Here is a 19,621-nt window from a genome sequence, read left to right on the forward strand (position 1 = left end):
GCCTGCCTCGGCTTCCCAAAGTGCTGGGATTACAGGCATGAGTCGCTGTCTGGCCTGAAGTTATCTTACTTATCTGTTCATCATCTGTCTCCGCTACCAGAATCTATGCTCCAAACCAGAGAGACCTTGTTCAGTCACCATTATCTTCCTAATGCCTTCCAGAGGGGATTCCACCTGGTGGGCAGTCAATACCTAGAGCTAAACAAATGAATGAATGCCTTGGAGTCTGCATCCTTTTTAAGTTTCCAAATTCAGGGAGAGACCCCTGGGCTGCCATTTTATATTTGTCCAGGCTTTGTTTTCCCCCCTTCATGGCCACATTTTACATTTTCACCAGCTCCTCCACAGTAACAAAAGCCTTATTCAAAGGCTTGTGAATCAGAGGATTATGTAAAGGAGTTACTTTAATCTAGATGCCCCTGACTTGATGGAACACACCCAGTGACTCCTGGAAGAATATCTGCAAGTCTCCAGGGCAGCACAGTCCCAGGCGGCGTGCTCAGAGGGCCACGGCCAGGGCTGAAACAGTCTGTTCAGTGCAGCCATGGGGGACACTCTGGAACAGTTCTTCATCCTCACAGGGCTGCTGGTGTGCCTGGCCTGCCTGGTGAAGTGCGTGAGACTCTCCAGATGTATTTTACTGAGCTACTGGGGTGTTTTGCCCAAGACTTTCTTGCGGTCAATGGGACAGTGGGCAGGTAAGGGAGCATTCCATCTTGTGTGTCTTTTTTTTTTTGCTGTTGTTCCTGCTTGTTATTATTATTTTTGAGACAGAGTCATGCTCTGTCACCCAGGCCGGAGTGTAATAGTGTGATCTCAGGTCACTGCCACCTCCGCCTTTGGGTTTAAGCAATTCTCCTGGCTCAGCCCCTTGAGAAGCTAGGATACAGGCACCTGTCACCATGCCCGGCTAATTTTTTGTATTTTTAGTAGAGACAGAGTTTCACCATGTTGGCCGGGCTGGTCTTGAACTCCTGACCTCAGGTGATCCACCCACGTCGGCCCCCGAAAGTGCTGGGATTACAGACATGAGCCACTGTGCTCGGCCCCTGCTTATAAAAGAGATATTGCAACTTTTCACTTTGAGAGCAAAGAAGTAATTCCTTTGGAAAATTTTAATTGGGGGGATTAGAAAGTGTGAATGAGATTAGAATGGTCTGTAAGCTGTAGGGCGTTAGGGCAGCACTAGGGAAGAAGGCTACTCAGCCCTTGCTAGGCACTTGTCCTCTCAACCCCATTAGACGAGTTTTCTTCTTTTGGAGTTTCTTGCTGGCACAAATAATAAATAATGCAGAGATTTCTACATCCTCATTTTCAGATTTACAAAAAGCCCGGGGTGCTTTCATTTTATTAAAAGGTGTTTCCAAATTTTGAAATCTAAATAATTTCAATTCACTATGTTAAAAAAAAAATAGGATCCAAGTGCTTTTAAGGAGTGAAGGTATTACAAAATCAAAGCAACATGTATCTCTATGGAGCCATGTTTTCAGGGTTGTATGGAATGGAATCTGGGTCTGGCTGGTGTCAGTTAAATGCTGCCTCCCCGTGGGGTGTATCTACTGGAGCCCACGTGCATAACTTCAGCCTGTGACTGAGGTTAAGGTGAACGGCATGAGACCATTGTTTCAGCATCTCCTTGAATATAATGTGAAGGTCTCTGCAGGGGCTTATATTTCAAAATTGGACACACACACACAAAAATCCAATGACAAAAATGATTAAGTGACTTTAGAGGCATTATCTAGGCAAAATAGGAAAAATTCTAATACCCTTAGAGGGCTGCCAGATAAAATACAGGATACCCAGTTAAATTTAAATTTCAGAGAAAAGGAATAGTTTTTTAGTGTGTTATAACCCACATATTGCATGAGACATATATTAAACAATTCCTAATTTACCTGAGTTTCCAGTTTAAGTGGGCATTCTGGATCCTTATTTGCTAAACCTGGCAGCCTTAAACACTTAGCAATGGGAATTTAAAAAATTACCACATGAGAAATTGTTTGGGATAACAAATGGGTTTTTGACTGCTTCTTACATTTGAGGGGTGTGTGTGTGTGTGTGTGTGTGTGTGTGTGTGTGTGTCCTCTCAGGGTTTTATGCTGTCTGCAGTGAACTTGCTCAGCAGCTTGACCTGTGTGTTCTGTATTTAAATACCCACTCCACACAGATTCAGATGTCCATATGTGGGTGGACACAGCATTCTGCACAGCTGCTGTTCATTTGTGTAGGAAAGCCCTTCTAAGAGCCCACATTCTAAAAGAAGTTCAAATGGGGCCAGAGACTTACAGCATTTGGTGACTCAAAGTCAAAAACATGATCTTAACCTGTTTTTATGAGTCAAGATGGATAGAGATACCTCTAGCAGGAGTAAAATACGTTTGGGCATAGGCAGATAGCAGGGAGATAATATATTTCAAGTAGGGGACAAAAAGGAAACCCAAGTACTAGAGGCTAAAGTTTTAATTCCTCAGATAGGGTACCCTGAGCTCTGTGCTGCATTTCCTAATGATTTATAGACTTGAAGGCCCCAAGGTCAGACAGCCTGGGTTCAAATCCTTGTGTCATCATTTTTAGCAGTGTGACCTTAATCAAGTTACAAACTTTTTCCCCTTGACTTCCTCCTTTATAAACTAAGGATAGTGATGGCCCCTGCATTTTAGGCTTGTTTTGAACATTAAATGAAATGATGCCTCTGAAACGCTTGAAGTAGTACATGGCAAGAGGTGAGCGTGTGACAGTTATCCGTCGTCATGACAGAGGGCATCATCTTGCAGGCCCTGTATTGGATGCATTGAAGATTCCTGAAACCGAGGGGAAGGTATTATGGCCCAAGATGGCCCTGAGCATAGGTCCTCCACCCAGAGCTGCAGACAGTGTCACGGAGCCTCTTAGAAGTTCCTAAATGAATAGACACAGTATTAGTAATCATGAAAGCCCGGGTGCTTCGGTCAATGTGGTCCGTGAGGCTTGTACAGCCTGGCCTGCACTCACTCTCAACTAAGCTAAATGCAACATTTGTTCACACTTTTTGAAAGCATGTCCTGTAATTGTCGTTGCAAAAGTAAACTGTGAGTTTACAATATCCTGAACTGTAGTGAATTTTGACATTGTGGCGATCTCATGAATGAGGCGCATCCTAGAGCTCAATCATTAGTTATTTCTGTAATGTTGAGATAAAAGCACCAGAAGACCTATTTGATTGTTGTGTATGAACAGATTGTTCTATCGAGTACAAATTCTTCAGGTCTTTTCATTGCACTGCACTTTCTTTTTGTATTTTTGTCTTTTCCTCTTTGCTACATTCCCTACCTTCCGTAGGCCTTTAATTGCTGCTGTGGGGTAGAGGAGAGAAGGGGCCAGAGCTCCACTTTTAGGAGGAACCTTGAAATGTCCTTACAATGACAGATGGGTGCCAGGTCAGAGAGATAACGAGGAGCACTGCCGCCTTTGCAGAGTGAAGGCTCGCAGTGTCTGTGACCTCCCGGGGCCTGCAGGACATGTTTCCTGGCTGCGGCTCCTTGTTTCATTTTGCAATACGTTTTCCGCAGCCTCGCCAAGCCCTCCAAAAACCAGCCAAGCAGGCAAGCAGCAAAACAAACCCTTCACCTGAATGTTTAGTGAAGGGCTTCAGGGGCGTGGGCTGGAGAGCAGAGGGATGCGCCTTTGGACGACTGACTGTCCTGGAGACTAGGCTTGCGAGAAAACGTAGCTAGTGAGAAAGAGCAGCTTTAAGATGAATTCTGTCGTTTAAAAGCGTTCTGCTTTTCACAGTGATCACTGGAGCGGGCGACGGAATTGGGAAAGCGTATGCCTTCGAGGTAAGCTGTCTTCCTGGGGGCTACCATCTCCCGTGTACTGAACACATCACGGTCCTGAGACATCCACCCCAACACTAGATTTTTCCATATAAAAGCAGTATGCATTCATTTAAAGGAGAAAATATTTTCTATGGAAAAGTAAACAGAAAAATGATCATCTCACTCCCTGGACCTCTTTTTTTAAACACAGCGAAACTCAGAGGTGACAGTACCTCACCTTAGGGATTGTTTTGGGAATTTGTGGAGCACTGGTATTTTCTAGTGTAATTGTGCCGTGTGAGTTTATATACTTAGATATAATTTTTTCAAAAAACATTATTAACTACTTTCCTTTCATTTATTCTTTATGTTAAGCCAGGGCATATATTGATTTTTAAAAAGTTATTTGTTTAGGCAGGACATATGATCAGTGACTTTCATTTCAAGGAGATTAATGGCATTATACCATATTCTATGAAAGGAAAGTCTGATAGAGCCCAGAGTCACTAGAATACAATTAGTATTTTTGGGTATTTTCTTCCAAGCTGACTTCTTTGTAGATGGGTAAATAGATTGATAGTTATACTTTTAAAAATGCATTTATAACATGTGGTTTTATGTCCTATTGTTATTACAAATTTAACATTTTCATTAATAAAACATTGTTTTCTAGAGTTCCTATACATTTTATTTCTTCCTCGTGTCTATTACACTGACTTCTAGAACCTTGTCAAATACAATAGAAGAATAGAAAGAATTCTAGAAACTGTAAGAAGAAGGCTGTTTAAAAATCAATAACACGGCCGGGCGCGGTTGCTCAAGCCTGTAATCCCAACACTTTGGGAGGCTGAGGCGGGTGGATCACCTGAGGTCAGGAGTTCAAGACCAGCCTGGCCAACATGGCGAAACCCGATCTCTACTAAAAATACAAAAGTTAGCAGGGGGTGGTGGTGGGCACCTGTAATCCCAGCTACTTGGCAGGCTGAGGTAGGAGAATCTCTTGAACCTGGGAGGCAGAGGTTGCAGTGAGCTGAGATCACACTATTGCACTCCAGCCTGGGCAACAGAGCAACACTTTGTCTCAAAAAAAAAAAAAAAAAAAAAAAAAAAAAATAAAAACTTTAAAAAAAAAAAAAAAAAAAAAAAAAAAAAAAAAATCAGTAACACCTTAAAAATATAATGAAAAGCATTTTCATTTGGAATAGAAAAATAAGTAATCCTAGAAACATGGTTACTATAAAATTTGTAGGCCTTTTTCAAGAAAACTATAAAATTCCATTGAGGAAATATAAGAGCTATTTCAAATAAGAGAAAAAAGTACCACATTCTTGACGAAAAAGATATTTGAAACCTACAGTTTCTCCCAAATTTATCTGAAATCCCAAATTATACATAGCATTATTTTTTAAATATTACATTAGGTTGTGAGCATTTTTTTTTTTTTTTTTTTAGACGGAGTTTCACTCATGTTACTCAGGCTGGAGTGCAATGGTGCGATCTCGGCTCACCGCAACCTCCGCCTCCTGGGTTCAGGCAATTCTCCTGCCTCAGCCTCCTGAGTAGCTGGGATTACAGGCACGCGCCACCATGCCCAGCTAATTTTTTGTATTTTTAGTAGAGACGGGGTTTCACCACGTTGACCAGTATGGTCTCGATCTCTTGACCTCGTGATCCACCCGCCTTGGCCTCCCAAAGTGCTGGGATTACAGGCTTGAGCCACCGCGCCCGGCCATGAGCATTTTCTTATGTCAAAACCGTGTTGTTGTTGTGGTTTTTTGAGAAAGGGTCTTGCTCTGTTGCCAGGCTGGAATGCAGTGGTACAAACACTGCTTACTGTGGCCTTGGCCTTCTGGGCTCAAGTGATCCTCCCACCTCAGCCTCCCAAAGCAGTGTGTCCTTCTGGAAGAACAGGCTCATGTGTTATTTGTAGGGACAGGGTCTCACTGTTGTTCCGTTGCCCAGGCTGGTCTTGAACTCCTAAGCTTGAGCAGTCTGCCTGCTTTGGCCTCCCATCGTGTTGGAATCACAGGCATGAGCCACTGTGCCCTGCCCCAAACCGTGATTTTTAAATGGCAACATAATATTCCATCAAATGGATGGTCCAAAATTTAACAGTTTTCTTGTTAGGATTTTTTTTTTCCTAATTTTTCTTCATTTTATATAAAATTGGGAGTCAATACAGAAACTTTTCTGCTCATCTCCAATTATTTTGGGAGCTATTTTCCTTGAGGTGGCCTTGCTGGGTCAGAGGTTGTGAATATACGTGAGGCTCTGGTGCTTTCCATTATGTTATAGTAATTTACACCTATTTCTGAGAGAGATGTTGTCTCCATCAGCTTGAGCTGCTGGAATGAATTCCGTAAGCTGGGTGGCCTAAGCAAGCATGTATTTCTCACAGTTCTGGAGACTGGTAAGTCCAAGAATGAGGTGCCCACAGATCTGATGTCTGGTGAGGGCTCTCTTCTTGGTTTGCAGACAGCTGTCTTCCGGATGTAGCTTCGCATGGCAGAGAACAGAGACAGGGGAAGCAAGCTCTCTGCTGTTTCTTCTTCTTTTACTTTTCAGAGACAGGGTCTTGCTCTGTTGCTCAGGCTGGAGTGCAGTGGTGCAAACACAGCTCACTGCAGCCTCAACCTCCTGGCCTCACGTGTTACTCCCACTCAGCCTCCTGAGTATCAGGAGTTACAGGCGTGAGCTGTCATGCCCGGTGAATTTTTAAATTTTTTGTAGAGATGGGGTTTCACTATGTTGCCCAGGCTGGTCTTGAACTGTGCTCAAGTGATCTGCCTGCCTCAGCCTCCCAAAGTACTGGGATTACAGGCATGAGCCACCATGCCTGACCTGGTGTTTCTTCTCATAAGGACATTAATCTCATTGGGAAGGCCCCAGTCTCATGACCTGATTACCTCCTGAAAGCCCTGCCTCCAAGTATCATCTCACTGTGAGTTAAGATTTCAACATATGAATCTTGGGAACATTTGATTCATATGAAAAATGCATTCAGCTGCAGCACACGTACCCATGACTTTCTTGTCCCAGAAGGTTTGCATCATAATAAAACCATCTTATCTGAAACGACATTGCAAGGCATCCCGGACGCACTTGCTAGAAGCTTTGGGGATGTTAACAAACCTCAGCCATGCCCGTTAAAAAAGCCCCTCGTGCCGTTCTTTCAGATCTGCCCCCGATCGCTCATCTGCTGCTGCTGATTTTTTGACACTGACCCTTCTGTCTCAACTCTGTTTATTTTTAAGATAAGGAGTTCTTTACTGTTATCCTGATTCATGTATAGCAACTTACTGGTGATGAAGTTGCTCTACATGAATTAGGGTAAGAGTGAAGAACTCCACATCTTAAAAATAAGCAGAGTTGACATTCGGTAGATGGGTGGTCATATTTGAGTGTTGAAATTGGAGAGACCACCCAGGAACCACTTTTCAAAACAACGTGCCTTCCATCCCCCAAATCAAAAGGAAAACGTTTCTAGCTATTTGTATTAAAACTATATAACCTTTTATATAATAATTTCTCAGCTTCGACCAGGTTTTAGAAAGACCTAATATGTCAACAAAAGATTCTTCATCTTACCTCTGCGTTCCCTGGATTGCCAAGATATTCTTCATGATTCTCCAGAATCTTTTCTCAAGTTCACGCTGACCTAACTGACCTCTGTGTGGTCCTCTGCTATGTCAAGACTCAGATACCTTTCTTTCTACTTAGAGGAGACCCCACATGGAAGCTCTCCTTAGCCATTCATTTTTTTATTGTTTCATAAAACAAAGGGCCTGGGGGTCAGAAGCTGTGGGTTTCAGTCTTCACTGTGATACCGTCTGGAGAATTTGGACAAGTTATACATTTTTTCTGTGCTTCTGGGTCTTTGCCAACTTTGTGTTCTGTCCTTGACTAATTCTTGCTTTGCACTTCTCCTTGTGGACTTTCCCCCCACCCTTTGCCTTTTTATTTTATTTTTTGTAGAGATGAGATCTCAATTTGTTACCAGGCTGGTCTCAAATTCCTAAGCTTAAGCAATCTTCTTGCCTTGGCCTCCCAAAGTGCTGGGATTATAGGCATGAGCCACTGTGCCAAGCCTCCTTATGCTCTTTACTGACGCTGGGTTAAACAGTTTTCTGGGCTCCCAACTTGTCCTTCATGCAGTCTTTTCTCCCTTCCAGAGAGCCTGTTCTCTTGCTGTTAACGGCTGCTCCAAGGAGTGCAGCTGAGCCTGTGATGCTGTGGATTGTAACGGGTAAAAGCCTGAGGTTGGGAACTGATCAGATGTATGTCAAAGCCTCCCTCCAAGGCTCACTGGCTGAACTTTCACATCAGTGAGCTGGAGGTGATGATAATCTCATTAGGCTTTTGTAAGGGTTAAATAGGATGAGGCTGGCAAAATGGTTTGCATAGTGTAAGTTCTCCAAGCTTAGGATTGGTTCTCATTGGCTATTTAAACTATGATTCCCCTCACATATACTGCTTTCTTATTTTTTGAGAATGTATTAGTTATGGGTCTCCAGAAAGACAGAGTCAATAGGGTGTGTGACACACACACACACACACACACACACACACACAGAGCTGGCAGTGGGAGTAGGGGAGGAAGGAAGATATGGAGGGGGAGAGAGTGAGAGAAAGAGTGCACAGGAAGGGAGAGAGAGAGAGAGAGGAGAGAAAGGTTGATTTATTTGAAGGAATTGACACACATGATTATGGAGGCTGGTGTGTCTATCTGCAGTGCAGGCTGGCAGGTTGGAGACCCAAGAAGACACAAAGCTGCAGTTCAAGTCGCAGGTCATCTATCAGGTGACAGAATTCCCTGTTCCTCCAGGAGGGTCAATCTTGCTTTCCCAAGGCCCTCAGCTGACTAGAAAAGGCCCCCCCTCATTATGGAGTATCATAGGCTTTACTCAAAGTCTACTAATTTAAATGATAATCTCACATAAACCTATCTTTACAGAAACACATGTAATAATGTTTGACTAAGAATCTGGGTATCATGACCTAGCCAAGTTGACATACAACGTTCTCCACCACAGAGAAGATTATCTTGTACCTACCAGTATTTTCTCTTTCTGTTGCTCTTCCTTCCCAATGTCCCAAGATTCCATTTTTCAGTCATTTTATTTCTGTTTATAGAATTTGCTTTAGCTATTATTTTAGGGTTGGTCTACTGGCAACAAATTCTCTTAGTTTTTCTTCATTCCAGAATGTCTTCGTTTCCTCTTTGTTCCTTAAAGATAGTTTTGCTAGATACAGGATTTGCAGTTGACAGTCCTTTCCTTTCAGCACTTGAAAAAGACTGGGCCACTTCCTTCTGGCCTCTGTGGTTTCTGATGAGAAATCTGATGTTATTTGAATTGCTTTCCCCCAATACATAAGGGTTTGTTTCTCTCTTGACTTTCAAAATTTTTTCTTTGTCTTTATTTTTCAAAAGTTTAAAATGATATTTTTTGGCATGGATTTCTTTGGCTTTACCCTCTTTGGGGTTTACTCAGCCTCTGAATCTGTAGGTTTACATCTTTTCACAAATTTGGGCTGGGCGCGGTGGCTCATGCCAGCACTTTGGGAGGCCAGATGGGTGGATCGCCTGAGGTCAGGAGTTCGAGACCACCCTGGCCAACATGGTGAAACCTCGTCTCTACTAAAAATACAAAATTTAGCTGGACATGATGGTGGGGGCCTGTAATCCCAGCTACTTGGGAGGCTGAGGCAGAATTGCTTGAACCCGGGAGGCAGAGATTGTGTCATTGCACTCCAGCCAAGGCGACAAGAGCAAGACTCCATCTCAGAAAAACACAAAAACACATTTCAAAAACTTTCATCCATTATTTATTTAAATACTGTTTCAGCCCTGCCGCTTCTCTCCTTGTAATACTCCAATGACATGAATTTTAGACTTTTTATAGTTCAATGGGTCTTTGAGATTCCGTTCAATTTTTTCCAGTGTATTTTTTTCTCTGTTGCTTATATTGGGTAATTTCTATTTTTTTAAAATTTTCAAGTTCACTGATTCTTTTCTTAGTCCCACTCATTTTGCTACTAAGCCTATCCATCAAGATTTTAACTTTAGCGATTATATTTTTCAGTTCAAGTGTTTTCATGTGTTCTACCTTACTTCTGTTTCTTTGCAGAGATTTTCTATTTTTGCCATTTGTTTTTGTGTTTATAATGGCTCACTGAACTTGTTTTTTCTTTTTTGAGAGGGAATCTTGCTCTGTCACCCAGGCTGGTTTGCAGTGGTGTGATCTTGGCTCACTGCAACCTCTGCCTCCCGAGTTCAAGTGATTCCCTGCTTCAGCCTCCCGAGTAGCTGGGATTACAGGCGCCCACCACGACACCTGGCTCATTTTTGTATTTTTAGTAGAGATGAAGTTTCACCTCGTTGGCCATGCTGGTCCCAAACTCCTGATCTCAGGTGATCTGCTTGCCGTGGCCTCCCAAAGTGCTGGGATTACAGGCATGAGCCACAGTGCTCAGCCTACTGAAGCATCTTTATGCTCCAAATCTTGTCATGTCAGATAATTCTGACTGTGTTATTTCTATGTCGGCATTGTAACCGGATTTGCAGCTTGAGCTCTGGGCTTAGGTTCTTGGCTTCCCTTGCTCGAAGAATCAAGCAGAGAGCTTTACCCCCACGGTGAGTGTTCCAGCTCCAAACAAGTGTTCGTGGCCCAAGAGAGTGGGCAGTAATGCAGTTTATTGAGCAAGCGAAAGTCAAAGCTTCCACAGCATGGAAGGGTGGAAGGGGGCCCGAGAGGGTTGCCGTCAATGGTCAGGGCTGCCTGGGCTTATATCCCCAAGTAATTCTGAGTTGCCGAATGTTTGTCCCCTAGTCCTGTGTGGGGAGGGGGCGTGTGACCGTGAGTCACCTAATCTCTCCTTCCGGTGGTTGTTTCCTAGTTTCTATTGAACTTGCAAGCAGTATTAGAATGTGGTTGAATAGGTGATACTTTGAACGGAGTCTTCTGATATGGTAGAAGTATGGTGACCTTTTTCCATGCTAGGCTTTCCAAAAGGTTCCCCATCGACCCAAAAGGTTTTATTCCCTCAGTGCCCGCTCTGAAGAGGAAAACCCAGCTGCTGGTGGGAAAGGGGCAGACGAATGCTCTTTGACCACTGCCTGCTGAGTAGGGGCAGAGAAGGGGCCCTGTAGATGAAGTTTCCTCCAGAAAGGAGGCTTCTTGGTTGGTGGGTCGATTCAGGGGTTTGTGGCAGATGTTGGGAATTGAGGTCATTTGGGGTTCCATTTGCAGGACCATTTGCAGTTTTAGGGATTGCATTCTAGAGAAAACAAAGCGGATTAACGTCCTGAAAAGGTGTGGGCCAAAGGCCACGCCAGGATGACCGTTACAAGGGTTATAAGAAGCCAAGGAGCCCGAGGAGGGTTTGTTGTGAGAGCCACGAGGCACTTTCAGTTGTCTTACCCCCAGGCAGTTGGTCGGCCCTATCCTGAAGTTGTTTAGTGCCTTCTTGGACTATTCCAGCCTTATTTACACAGAAACAACATTTTTATTTAGAAAAGGGCACTTTTTTTTTGGGCAGTGAGGTTTAGTGCCCACCTGTTTTGAAGGACCACAGCTGCTAGTGGGTTTACTTGGCTCTGGATTAGAGTAAGCTGGAGGGAGATTTTATTTAGGCTGGCTTTTAATTTCTTGGAGAGTGTTAAGGACACCTTTAAGTTAGCGGTCTCTGTGCCTAACGTGGGAGCAACCCTTCACCTGGCCAGCAGTGTGATTGCCCTTGGGCAAAGCTTGGCATGAATGGGCACAGCTCCTGCCTCCTCTGAGCAAGAGTAAGTTATGGGAGCACTAGGTAGGCTAGAGTGCAGGTTTCTGTTCGGCTGGTAGGAATACAAACGTAGAAGGATTTACCACACACGACGTCTTTTCGTTGGGGAAGTTAGATTCTTTTCTTGGGTGGAAGAATTCTGGGCCTTGGTGGTATTGGTGATGTGCAGGGCAGCTGTTGTTTCCACCCATACACGGAGAGGGGTTGGGACAGCTGGATACAGAGGAGCAACGGCCTTATGAATAATTTTGAGGTCCTGCACAATCTTTCTTGTTCAGTAGGTTTTTGTACTCCTAAAACAGCAGCGCTGCAGGGACTGTTACATGGCTTTACTAAGCCCTGTGCTTTAGGTTTTTAACAATTTTTTGTAACCCTTGTTGGGCTTTGGGTCTGAGAGGGTACTGCCTTTGGTAGGGAAAAGAGGTGGAATTTTTTAGTTTAACCTGAACAGGACGGGCGATTTTTGCTTGCCCATATTGTTCTTTTGTTGCCCAGACCTTAGGATTAACTCCCTCCTTGGTTAGAGAGCAGCCAACAGGTGTTTCTCTCTCTCTCTATATAGAAACACCTGTTCCATTATATACATATACATATATGATGGCTCCTGCTTTTGTTAGAATGTCCCTTCCCAATACAGGAGTAGGGCTTTTAGGCATAATAAGAAAGGCATGTGAAGAGTAGAGTTTCCCAGTTACAGCTTAGTGGGTGGGAGAACTACCTAGTGACTGGTTGCCCTAGGACTTCTCGGATGGTGACAGACCCGGGGGACAGCTGTTGGGGACAGAAGAAGAAAACTGAGAAGACTGTGCCAGTGTCCAGGAGGAGACTGACCTCCTGGCCCTCTATGGTCAGCTTTACCTGGGGCTCGGTGAGGGTGATGGCTCGTGCTGGTGCTTGCCCCGGGCACCCTCAGTCCTGATGTTGGGTCATCCAGTTGGCCACCTTAGGCCCTGGGAACCTTTGTCCTCTGGGACAGAGTGCTTTCCGGTGATCCCCTTGGCACAGTGGGCAAGGACGAGGAGGTGGTCTGTTCCTCTTGGGACAATCTTTCTTAAAATGTCCCGGTAGGCCACCGTGGTAGCAAGCTTTCCCAGACTGGCGGCTAACCCAAGCCTTTTCCTTTTCCGAGCCCCTTGGGTCTGCCTGCCTGAGGGCCGTGACTAGGGCCACAGCTTGTTCTTGTCCCTCCCATCCCTTTTAGCCTGTTCCTCCTGATCTCTGTTATAAAACACTGAGGTTGTCAGATTTAGCAACGATTCTAGACTTTGTTTTGGCCCCAGGGCCAACTTCTGGAGCTTCCTTCTAATGTCTGCTGCTGACTGAGTAATAAATTTGTCTTTTAGTATCAGCTGACCCTTGACAGAGTCTGGTGACGTGAGAATAAGTCTATTTTCCTAAGGTCTCTGTGTAACTGCTCAAGGATGGTTGTTGAATTTTCTTCCTTTCCCTGAGTCATGGCAGATACTGTTGCATAGCTCATGGGCTTCTTTTTAGTTCGTCTTAATCCCTCAAGTATGCAGGTCAATAGGTGCCTAGGATTCCGGACCCTATGTTCTGAGTCAGGGTCCCAGTGAGGGTCCATGCTAGGGACTGCCTGTTTACCTGTAGGGGATTTATCCCTTTCCTTTGACGTTGTTTTGTCCCCAAACTCTTGAGCCACTATTAGAGCAGCTTCTCTCTCATTGTTGGTTAAGGTCTGACTAAGGAGTAGCACGATTTTTAAACCTAGTTCAAAGGACTGCCCCAGGCCCTGCAGAACATTTACGTACTTGTCCGGGTCATTTGAAAATTTTCCTAAGTCTGCCTTGATTTGCTATATGTCAGAAAGTGAAAAGGGAGCATACATGTTAATTGGGCCAAGTTCCCCCCTACCGCTTGTAGAGGGCAGGGTTGGGGCATCCTAGTAGCCTGAGGTGGCTTGGTTGTTTGGCCTTTCCCTGGTCCCTCTTGGGTCATAGGAGCTGAGGAGACCTGGTTAGTGCTGGTGGAGGGAGGAGCCACAGGGAGGGGCCAGTAGGGCATAGGTTACAAGCCTTACATAGTTGAGGATTATCCCTAGGAAAAAGAAAACTTGCACATAGGGGACCTCAATCCATTTGCCTTCCCTCTTACAGAAAAGGTCTAATTGTATAAGGGTGTTATCATTTATACTTCCCTCAGCTGGCCAGATTCTCCACTCTGCAGCAGATACCGGGGTCATGCCATACTGCAGAAAACAATGAGCCGCTTCTTCTTTAAAGATTGTGGGTCAGATTGGTTCCAATTATCCAGGATACACTTTAAAGGGTCATTTTGCATTGGGAAGAGCAGCACCCATCTGAAATTGAACACGGGATGCCCACACCCTCCTTATTGCTTGCAGCTGCCAGCCCTGGGGGGTCCCCAGCTATGCAGCACTTTGTAGTTTTCCTGTGCCCTAGATGCGTGATCATTTCCTGGGCCTCCCCCATGTGCCAGGTTTAATGATGCTCACTGGCATCATGGACACCCTGTCTAATGTCCTTTTTGGTCACCTTAAAGGACAGGTGGACTGCTAGGCTTAGTGACCCCGTACTGGTGTGTCCTTGAAGTACTAGGCTGGTGAGGCTTGGGTGATGGGTGCCATTTATATTCCCTAGCAAGGGTCCAATTAACATAGGCCTCACCATAAAACTGGCCCAGGAGGATAAATTCCTTGAGAATGGTCTCTAAACATAACAATCTTTTTATTTATTTATTTTTATTTTTATTATTTTTAAAGATGGGGTTTCACCATGTTGATCAGGCTGGTCTTGAACTCCTGACCTCAGGTGATCTGCCCACCTTGGCCTCCAAAGTGCTTGGATTACAGGCATGAGCCACCATGCCCAGCCTACATAACAATCTTAAAGAAGGTAATGGCTGGCCACGTGGCCAAGGCTGGGATAATGCCCTCTGGACCAGAGCCTTCTCCCCCGACTTTCCATTATAGGAATATACCCTAGGGTTGTGGGCCCTGTAATTAGCTATTTGAGTCTCAGGCCAGGTCTGACTTTAGATGGAGAATTTCTGCCGTACAGAGAGTTGATCCCAAGCAGGACAAATTGTACGTCATTAGACCCTGGCACCATTCAGCTGTATTGGGAAATTGCGGGTGGCAGAAAACAAAATGTCCTACCGCCTCCAGTACCCACTGATAGACCTTGGTTCTGTTAGGATGTAGCCTAGCACAGCAGACTAAGGGAATTGGTCCTGTGTATTTATACTGTAGGATGCCCTTATTGGCATAAGCCTGAGGACACCCTGGGCAAGGGTCCCTGGACTGCCACCCCAAGAGCCTTCAAGAAGAGTCATGGCCTCATGTGTAGGAAATATCTTAGAGGAAAAAACCTGGAAGAAGTTTGCCTCACAGATATCTGGACCCAGGAGGTTGGGGTCTGAAAGACTGGGCTTGGCTCGCATGGGCAGCTGTTTTTTTTAGGAGGTCTAAGCAAGGCCACAACCTTGACTGGATTGAACCAGGAGTTTGGGACCATTGCCCTTTGCCCCTAGCCAACCCTTGGCTCGGTCCAGAGAAAGAAAGAGTGGAAAAAGAACTGGTTCTGGACTGACCAATGCTCCCAGTACCAAAGAGCTAGGGACTGTTAGAGAGTCCTTTCCCAGAAAGCCTCACACTCGTGTCTTCAGTCTGGAGGCCGAGCTAGTCACTTTTAACTGGTTGACAGGTGCCCAGTTTTTTACCTCCAGTATGTTTTATAGGACATAAAAAGAATAGCAAGCAAAGGAGTTCTGAAGTTACTCACCGTGTGGGAGATTGGATGGTGCTCCTGGCTGGCTCGCCAAGAATGTAACCGGATTTGCAGCTTGGGCTCTGGGCTCAGGTTCTTGGCTTCCCTTGCTGGAAGAATCAAGCAGACAGCCTTACCGCTGTGGTGAGTGTTCCGGCTCCAAACAAGCGTTTGCAGATCGAGAGAGTGGGCAGCAATGCAGTTTACTGAGCAAGAGAAAGTCAAAGCTTCCACAGCATGGAAAGGTGGAAGGGGGCCCGAGAGGGTTGCCATCAATGGTCAGGGCTGCCTGGGCTTATATCCCCAAGTAATTCTAAGTTGCTGAGTGTTTGTCCCCTAGTCCTGTGTGGGGAGGGGGCATGTGACCGTGAGTCACCTAATCTCTCCTTCCAGTGGTTGTTTCCTAGTTTCTATTGAACTTACAAGCAGTATTGGAACGTGGTTGAACAGGTGACTGATACTTTGAAGAGAGGCTTCTGATATGGTTGAAGTACTCGTGGTGACGTTTTTCCATGCTAGGATTTCCAAAAGATTCCCCACTGACTCAAAATGTTTTATTCCCTCCACATCTGCTGTTAGTATTTTCTCATTCAGATGAAGATCTTCTTGTTTCTTTGTATGATGAGTGGCTTTCGATTGAATCCTTGATGTTTTGGTTTTATGTTATGGAACTCTGGATCTTATTTAAATCTTAGTTCATACGGGTCCATACTGACATTGCTTTGGCAGGGGGAGGAGGAGGAACTGACTAGTTTCTGCCAGGTGGAGTAGGGGCTCAATTCTCCACTTTCAGAGAGCTGCTTGTTACTGTTGGGTGGGGGTGGGGTTCTGGCATCTTCCTGGGCCTCTGCTAGTACCACTCTGACTGGAAGGGGCAGGAGCACCTCTTTACTGCTCTCTACAAGGCCTCTGATGACACTTGGGAAGGATGGCCTCATTCCGTGGGGCAGTGGTGGAAGTCCTGGCTCTCCATGAGGACATCTCTGTTATCATCCCAGGCAAAGGGAGAGGACAAAGAGGAAGAGGTGCCCTGTTACTGCCAGGTGGGGGTGGAATTCAGATCTCCACTGACATCAGTGGGGATGGATGAAAGTCCCAGGCTCCTTGCCACAGAGCCTCCCCAGCCTGGAGGTCCCAGCTCCCTGCCCAGCCTCTACTGGCAGGGGTGTGGGTGGGGTCATAGCTTTTCCCAAGGTGTTTGCTTGGAGTAGAGCAGCTGTTGTCTAAAGTGTTTTCTGTCTCACTAGGCATCCCTTTTCTGGTCCTCTAGTTAGAGTGGGCAGGATTTTGTTCAGACTTTTTTTTTTTTTTGAGATGGAGTTTTGCTCTTTCACCCAGGCTGGAGTACCGGGGTGTGATCTCAGCTCACTGCAACCTCTGCAAGTGAAATCCCCTGCCTCAGCCTCCCCAGTAGCTGGGATTACAGGTGCCCACCACCACATCTGGCTAATTTTTGTATTTTTAGTAGAGATGGGGTTTCAGCATGTTGGCCAGGCTGGTCAGGAACTCCTGACCTCTTATCCGCCCGCCCTGGCCTCCCAAAGTGCTGGGATTACAGGCATGAGCCACTGCACCTGGTGAGACTTTTTTTTTTGCATCTGCACCTGTGGCATTTCTGAACCATCAGCTTCTCCAGGAACATCTGGAATACGTGAAGACAAAGCCCAGGAAATACCACAGTGCCCTTCCTCAGGCTTCCAGGCCCCTAAATGAATCTCTCCTTACGTTTTGGAGTCTTCTTCTGTTTGTTTTATGCATTGTGTCCAGGTTTTTTTTGATGTACTTAATGGTGTGAATAGGGAAAGCTCTTCTCCTCCACCCACCCTTCCAGAAGCTCATTCTGCACTGCCTTTAACCGAATCTGCATTTACATTTAGAGTGGCAGGAGAGGCTTTGCTTCCTGTTAAAAGAATTTCAAGCATGACTTGAGGCAGGTGGGGAAAAAATTGCGGAGAGGGACCGGCCAGGGGCGGAGGGAGGATGAGAGTGGCCTGCTCTTGAGCACCTCGGAAGCCACTGCTCACCCTATTTTTCACACCATTTCCACCTGAATTCAAGCCCTTTCTTTTATTCCCGGCCACACAGAGGAAGCCCTGTTTTTCCTGGCGTTCCCACTACCCGCTGTAGATTAGCAGCTACAAGCACCTTCCTTGACCCAGGCCCCAACATATAGGAGAAGGAAAACAAGGCCCATTCATCCATGGTGGCCATTCTGCGTCAGGATGGGGCCCAGCAGTGAATTTTGGGAAAGGAAGGCTTTTGCAGCTTAACTTTCTGAAAAGGGGGTGGCAAAACTGGTGTATGGAGCCTGTCAGCCTGGACATTCTGGAAATAAGATTGAGTCCTGTTCAAGCAGACAAAGGGAACAATGCAAGTCCAGACAAACAAGTATTCTCCGCCCCTGCTCCTGGCCCAGACCACTTCACATGGAACCTCTAAAAGGCCTGTGGCTCTTGAGAGAAACGCACAATTAAGGAGAGGCTGGAAGCCCACCAGGCAGAGAGCATCCTTTGTGCTGAAAATGCAAATGGTCTTTCATTTATTGGACAATCTCCCCTTCAGGAAGCTGATGAAGTGAACTGGGAGACAAAGGTGCCTAATTCTTTAGCCATCCTGTTGATGGATTCCAGGACTCAAAAATAGAGGCTAGAGGTGGGGGTAGGAAATGTTCCATGGAGAGAACAAGAGAGGAGACTTGGGGATGTCATTGGCAGGGGTCAGTCTGGAAATAGGACTGTCCTTGGTTTAGTGGTTTTTTTTTAAAAACGAAAAAGCTTTTTAAGTTGGCTTTTATTTTTTAGAGCAGTTATAGGTTCATAGAAAAATTGAGCTGACGGTACGGAGGTGTCCCGTAAGCCTTCTGTCCCAACACACGCAACCTCCCCCATTATCCATTTACACACACACACACACACACACACACACACACACACCAGGAAATCGACTGTTTGCAGAAACAATTGATGCAGCAACTAGTGACTGCTTATGTTTTTTTGTGTGTGTTTTTGGTTTCCTTAGAGACAGGGTCTTGCTCTGTCATCCAGGCTGGAGTGTAGTGGTGCATTCTCGACCTCCTAGATTCAAGCAGTCCTCTCACCTCAGCCTCCTGAGTAGCTGGGACTATAGGCCGTGCCACCATGCTCGGCTAATTTTTTAATTTTTATTTTTTTAGAGATGGTGGTGGAGGTGGGGGTGTCTTGCTGTGTTGCCCATGTTGGTCTTGAACTCCCGGCCTCAAGTGATCCTCCTGCCTTGGCCTCCCAAAGCTCTGGGATTACAGAAATGAGCCACCTCACTTGACCTAATTGCTTATCTTTTTAATGTGGGGATTGCAGGGTGGGCGAACTTGTGACGATACCTTTGTGCTGTTTCCACTTTCTGTTGTCCAGAGTCATGGCTGAAGATCACCTGTGACAGTGAACTTTTAAAAACTTCAGCATTGATGGCATCATATATATGTGGGTCAGTTAGTTCTGTTAATCTTGAACAGCTTTTTGAGATATAATATATATACCATAAAATTCCCCCAAGCGTACACTTCGCTAATTTTTAGGAAATTAACTGAGTTGTTTGTCATCACCACTTTCCAGTTTTGGAAGCTTTCCATCACTTGGTTAAGATCACTTACACTTGGTTGCTATTAATCCTCCATTTCTACACCTAGTCCTAGGCTGCCACTAGTCTTTTCTAGACATTTCATATGAAGGTCACCACACTACGTGTGTAAGGCCGGTTCCCTCGCTAGGAGCTCGGACACGCCCCTCCCTCTCCGCGCCTAGAAACTACGTCACCACTCTGCGCCCGCACCAAGCCGTACACTCAGCACCTAGCTCTGTCACGTAGCTCCCCCACGCCCACTTCTGCACTCAGCACTCAAATCTGCACTCAACACTAGGTTCTGCAGGCAGCACCTAGCCCGCCCTTGGAAAAACCCCGCCAAAATTTAAAGGAAGCCCCGCCAAAACCCGCCCAATAGCAGTCCGTCCAGTTCGCGTCCTGCCTCCCCTGGGTGGCTGGGTCACCGGAAGTCCCGCCTATCTGCCAATGGCAGCCCGCCTCATCTGTGCCCAGTCCCCTCATAACCAATGAGACTATCTCTGTTTTGTTTCCCCTCAAGCCGAACAACTACCTCCACTCCCTATAAAACCCCACGCCCCTTTGGGAGGCCAAGGCGGGCGGATCATGAGGTCAAGAGATCGAGACCATCCTGGTCAACATGGTGAAACCCCGTCTCTACTAAAAATACAAAAAATTAGCTGGGCATGGTGGCACGTGCCTGTAATCCCAGCT

The 19,621-nt window shown here is 45.7% G+C and overlaps 1 protein-coding gene across 3 annotated transcripts in view; it reads left to right on the top strand.

The window, feature by feature from the left end:
- Positions 1-472: 472 nt before the first annotated feature.
- Positions 473-19,621, top strand: part of HSD17B3 (hydroxysteroid 17-beta dehydrogenase 3) — an 81,819-nt gene continuing 62,670 nt past the window's right edge. For 2 of the 3 annotated variants that reach the window (XR_005203204.1, XM_037745243.1), the window contains exons 1-2: positions 504-698; positions 3,775-3,821. Coding sequence is in view for 2 of the 3 variants with exons in the window: in XM_037745243.1 (XP_037601171.1) it covers positions 545-698; positions 3,775-3,821 (201 nt within the window). In the remaining variant the exon portion in view is untranslated. Of the gene's footprint in view, positions 699-3,774; positions 3,822-19,621 lie in introns of all 3 variants that reach the window. The other variant, XM_017547191.2, reaches the window with a different exon arrangement.

The sequence above is a fragment of the Cebus imitator genome, unplaced genomic scaffold, assembly GCF_001604975.1.
Source record: "Cebus imitator isolate Cc_AM_T3 unplaced genomic scaffold, Cebus_imitator-1.0 Scaffold196, whole genome shotgun sequence".
NCBI lineage: Eukaryota > Metazoa > Chordata > Mammalia > Primates > Cebidae > Cebus > Cebus imitator.